This window comes from Liolophura sinensis, chromosome 12 (assembly GCF_032854445.1).
Source record: "Liolophura sinensis isolate JHLJ2023 chromosome 12, CUHK_Ljap_v2, whole genome shotgun sequence".
In the NCBI taxonomy this organism is placed as follows: domain Eukaryota; kingdom Metazoa; phylum Mollusca; class Polyplacophora; order Chitonida; family Chitonidae; genus Liolophura; species Liolophura sinensis.
The window spans coordinates 12,481,394-12,486,535 of NC_088306.1; the positions used below are offsets into that span (position 1 = coordinate 12,481,394).

The 5,142-nt window shown below is 41.4% G+C and overlaps 1 protein-coding gene across 1 annotated transcript in view; it reads right to left on the reverse strand.

The window, feature by feature from the left end:
- Positions 1–416: 416 nt before the first annotated feature.
- Positions 417–5,142, reverse strand: part of LOC135479705 (inactive pancreatic lipase-related protein 1-like) — a 5,044-nt gene continuing 318 nt past the window's right edge. The window contains exons 2-7 of the mRNA XM_064759608.1: positions 4,736–4,855; positions 3,255–3,380; positions 2,355–2,588; positions 2,082–2,199; positions 1,088–1,270; positions 417–486 (exon numbers count right to left, since the gene is read on the reverse strand). Of these exons, the coding sequence (XP_064615678.1) occupies positions 417–486; positions 1,088–1,270; positions 2,082–2,199; positions 2,355–2,588; positions 3,255–3,380; positions 4,736–4,855 (851 nt within the window). The remainder of the gene's footprint in view (positions 487–1,087; positions 1,271–2,081; positions 2,200–2,354; positions 2,589–3,254; positions 3,381–4,735; positions 4,856–5,142) is intronic.

Consider the following 5,142-nt stretch of genomic DNA (forward strand, 5'->3'; position numbering starts at 1 on the left):
AGATTCCCTGATAGTTATAGGGTTGGAATTTGAATAACTACGTGTCATAAGCATCACAAAAATCATTTGCTGACAAGTTTGAATCTGGAAACCTTGGTGTTTACGCAAGAAGAGGTTTTCAACTTCCCCTGGCTTTAACTTTTTCTTTCCATAATTCGCTCCTAAAAATCCTAAGTTAAAAAGAACTCATCGGCAGATTCTCGTCTTTCTTGTCTGCCTTACTTGGAATTTAAGGAGACTAAAAATTTGATGCAGTTAATGGCGTCTTTCCGAAAAGAATATATAGGTTATAATTTGAAAGCCAAGAAAATAACAGTTCTCATTAAACATACATATCTATTTATTTGTTATTTATTTTCATTTTAAATATACTAGGTATACTTATTAAAACTTCATGCATGGAAATGATCACGTGATCAGCAGCCGGACTGTGATGTCAGCGCACGAGTTCCATGTACCAACTCATCATGTCCACACAATTTTCGACTGAAAAGAAAAGTGAACATGAAATACAAGGGATTTGCATGTCCATGGAAGAAGGCAGAGACAGAAGGTGAACATATGTATGCGTGTGTATATTTTAACGTTTAACCCTTTGCGGGGGGTCCTCAAGGTAGATTTGATGATTTTCACGAATATTTTTGGTCCTGAGGGTATCATTTAAAGCATCTAAAATGGTTTATGTATTCCCCTGGTTAAGTGTGACCATTCGGCAATTATCACACTGTGGTCGCTCCTCTGGTGTTATTCTCTGTGTTGTAAGTCTTTTTATCATATGTTTCTTAACTGGAACTTTGGTTTCCATACAATACTCATTACCGTAAAGTTCTTAAGACTGGCTTAAGTCAAAACTGTGTGGGATCTGTTTCCGAGAGATATCCATTTGATTTTTGATAGAATTAAGGTTATCTCCTCTTGTTGAGGGAAAGGAAGGAACTTGTTCGTGTCACCGGCATACATGTAGCGAGGTTTATGTTAATTATGTGTCTCAGTAAGCTAGAACTTAGTGTCACATGCTAACTTTCGGTCCACGTCTTTTTAACGAGTTATTTTTTTATCACAACACTAACTACTAAGCGTTGCATACCTAGATCCTCCTGCTTCCGGTCTCACTGTGATGCTGTGCACAGCAAAGTCGTCTGTTGTCCCGAACGCCACAAATCCAGTGACACGATTAAATCTTATCTTGACCTGAGAAATGGTTCCAACGTCTTTAGCCACAGACACAACATAGCGTTCAGTTGTCCCCTTTGCTAACTTCTGAGACCCTCTGAAAATGACAAAGTTGACGATTTTCAAACTTCATGACAGTCGCTTTTAGTTGTTGGTTTGGAGCTTTGCTTCACTTAAACCCTCACTAGACCTCTGGAGTCTGTGCCACGCCTAGCCTCATCACTAGCCTCATCACTAGTATCCTTGCGCGGACCTATAATCAGCATTCATCAATTAAACTGCGTCAGGTGATCGTTAGAGTTATGTTGAATATACTTCATATAAACAGAATGCATGCGCATCAAGTATTAATAGTAAGGAAAGTTGAGACAAGATTTTATATTTTCTGACATCACTTCCTGCCTCCTCACCGTCACAACAGTGACACAATCTACAAATGATGACTGCCATGTTCGGCGAGTGTAGGAAGCTGTAAGAAATATACTGACTTCGAGATGAACATATTATACAAATCACATATGATGATAAAGTAAATTTCGCATGAATCGACGTATTACACGTTTTATTAGATTTTCCCAACTATTCTAGTCCCAACGAGCGGAAACTAGAGCTAGCAGACCGTTTTCCAGATTAACACCTCCCCCTGCCCCCCGATAAAAAAGTGGCATACACGCATATTATTAGCGTTCATCATTTTCTGTTGGAAAGATCATTTATTTATTTGATTGGTGTTTTACGCCGTACTCAAGAATATTTCACTTATACGATGGCGGCCAGCATTATGGTGGGAGGAAACCGTGCAGAGCATGGGGGAACCCACGACCATCCGCAAGTTGCTGGAAGACCTTCCCACGTACGGCCGGAGAGGAAAGATTATTTGTTTCATCGCATATAAATTTTTAGCTTACCGCAAAAACCTCGTCTCTTCACTTTGTCCTTTGGAGCCAATCAGCGTGACGAAGACATCTCCGTAAGTAATCTCCATGTTTCGACTAGCCATTCGCAACTCGATGTAATATTCATAGCCTAAAATATAATAGGTTTTTAAATTAACGACTAACCCATATATATGCAACAAAAATGACAACTCCTCTTCAAAGTATACCTACTTGAAAATTGTACGAAAACTTACAAATAATCCTTTTCATCTCATGCTGTCTGTTTCATTTACAGGCACGTACCACAATACGGGGTCTTTGGTCTGGTTGCAAGGTAGAATTTGCCCTTGGGCCCTTGACTGTGGGCTGGAAATCCCATCATCGCACATCCGTGACTCCCACATCCCGTACATTTTCCGGCGCTGAAATCCTCAAAACTGTTACATGGGTGACCGCGAAATGGGCAATGAGACAAGATGGATTCCACATAGAAATCATGCGACCTCCCGTGACTACAGGAGAGGTCTTTCGACACACCTGAGTAAACAGAGAAGGGAACAAGAGAACTGAATGTTACACATACATCATAATAATTAATGTCTTCGATGAGGCTGCCACCTAACATTTTACATGGCCATAATTGCTTTCCCCATATAAGGAATTCCTGTGAAGTGTCATTTACCACAGTTCATCATAGTGAGCAGGGGTCACTAGCCTGGCGATATCCCCCATCTGGTTCCGATAGGAGCAAAAGTCACGTCTAGTGATACCTCATCTGACTCCGTCAGGCCCAGAGATCACGCCTTGCTATACCCCATTCATACCCAGTTAGGTGCAGGGGTTACAAGCCTAGCGATACCCCCATCCGATCCCGCTTGGAGCAGGGATCACAAGCCTCGCGATGCTCTCATGTGACCTAGATAGGCGCATGAGACACAAGTCTGGTGATACCCCCAGCTAACTCCGCCAGGCGCAGGACATAACGTGGACGAAAGCAAACTTATTGTGTGGCTGCTGATTACATTGTGAAGTCCATGTTTAAATTACTGCATTCCTGGCTACATTGGACCCTTAAAAAACAATGCCGTGATCTCTCTCGGAGTGTTCATTTCACTGTGTGCACTGGATTCATTTTCAACATGGCAAGTGCAAGTCATCCATACCTACTAATCATAATTCATTCTGCATACTTTATGAATATACCTGACAGTCCTCCATGTAAGATGTCGCCGATTGCACTTCCCAACGGGTCCTGGGAACATCCCGGCTGATGCTGACCGCCATTTGGGTAGAAGTCCACGTGACCTGCCGGGTTTGCTAATCCGAAGCCTTGATGAAAAAACGTCATCTTGTACAATATAATGCAATAAACTTAAATATCTTGAATACGTAACACCAACTGCGCACACAAGCCTCGCGTGTTGCCATTCACGAGAACCATGGAAATGTCACTGTCTCGTTTTGTGAGAAACGTTCAGGTTTTTTTATTCATTTAAATAGTGTCAAGAATATCCCCCCAAACACCCCCACACCCTGAAGGAATCAATTGTGCCCAACAAAATGAGACAACGTTAAACCCCAAGCATCCAAGCATGCATATATATTGAGACAATAACGGAGAGGAAGCAATTTCTTTTGCGTCACAACAGTGGTCTAGAGATACATCAAAGAGCAATTATGAAACAAATTATCATACTCTACATTTGTTTGATTAAATAACTAATGAAATCCATATCATCTTTGTTTCTTGGCTCGTTCATACAAGGCACATTCTCTCAATTGACAGCAGACACCATATCTGACAATCTTTCAAAAAATAACCTCCAAGCATCTACCGCATTCTTCCACTCGATATGTTATCGGCAACAGCAACAACCCAACTTCACTTTCAGGCAACGACTTACGAACTCACAACCACAGAGCCACTAAAGCACACAATTCTGTGCGGCTCATCCTTTCCAAATTGTCATTTAATGATTTGTTTCCATGCAGACAGAACTCTAACTTCATATTATGTGGACACAGACCCCCATTACAACTTCCGTTTTTCGGTAGGGACGATTGTAGTTCTGTGAATTTTAGGGTATAAAGTCTTTTTTTTGCTCCCAGGCGTCCATCTTTGGTGCACAGGTGCATGCTTGGTATTAAAATGCTGGAAACTGTCTAAACTTTGAGGAGGTATGAGCTTTATTGATGAAAGTTTGAAATTCTGGGCGAGAGGACACAAGGTGTGAGGTAGTGATGAGGCTGCGAGTGACGTCCCCTTGGCGTTGCTAGGCACGCCTCCCAGCTGCCGGCATGGAAAGGTCCAGATTTTGACGGTCAACCTATGTCAAGATTTTTATGGCTTCTTTCTCACAGGCTGGGACAGGTATGCACCAAAGCTTATTGGCCACGGAATGTTTGGGACTGAGCTACAACGCTAGACGTTAACATTGTCGCTTATGGAAAATTAATGGGGGTCCGAGGCCATGTAAATAAAAGAGCTCTTCCCAATTGTGTGGGAATGTTTGGTTTTGTAGTATAGATTAAACCAGATTCTAAAACTTTTAATGCCAGTGTCATCATCGTATGTAACATATTAAACTTCATTCCAGAATTAAGTTATTAAGTGCATGGCTTAAAGCTTTATACATTTTCACCAACCGGCCCATGGTACTGATAATAATGCACGTATGTGTTACCTTGTAATCCAACAAATGGCGTTCCGTCCGAGTGAATGACGTCCACGAAATGAGCATCCGACGGGTCTAGAATAATGGATTTGTCTTTTCCTTTAAAGTTGGGCTCGGCAGGGTCCAACCCTTGAACGCAAATGAAATGGAAATAGCCGTTAAACTATCACAGTCATTTGATAGCCAGAGATTTGTATCCAAGCAAAAACATTCTAGAAGCGTGCACCACACGACAGAGTTTGATGATTAACACCCAACAGATGAAACTGTCAATAATTCATAAATTAATATGCACATTTTTTCTGGCAGTCTGGGTAATAAAGTTATCTATGCTTACAAACAACACGTGATCATCGAGGCCGTGTGGTTTTGTCTATCTCACCAATCAGTTATGACTTTCGGCAAATGAAATTAAG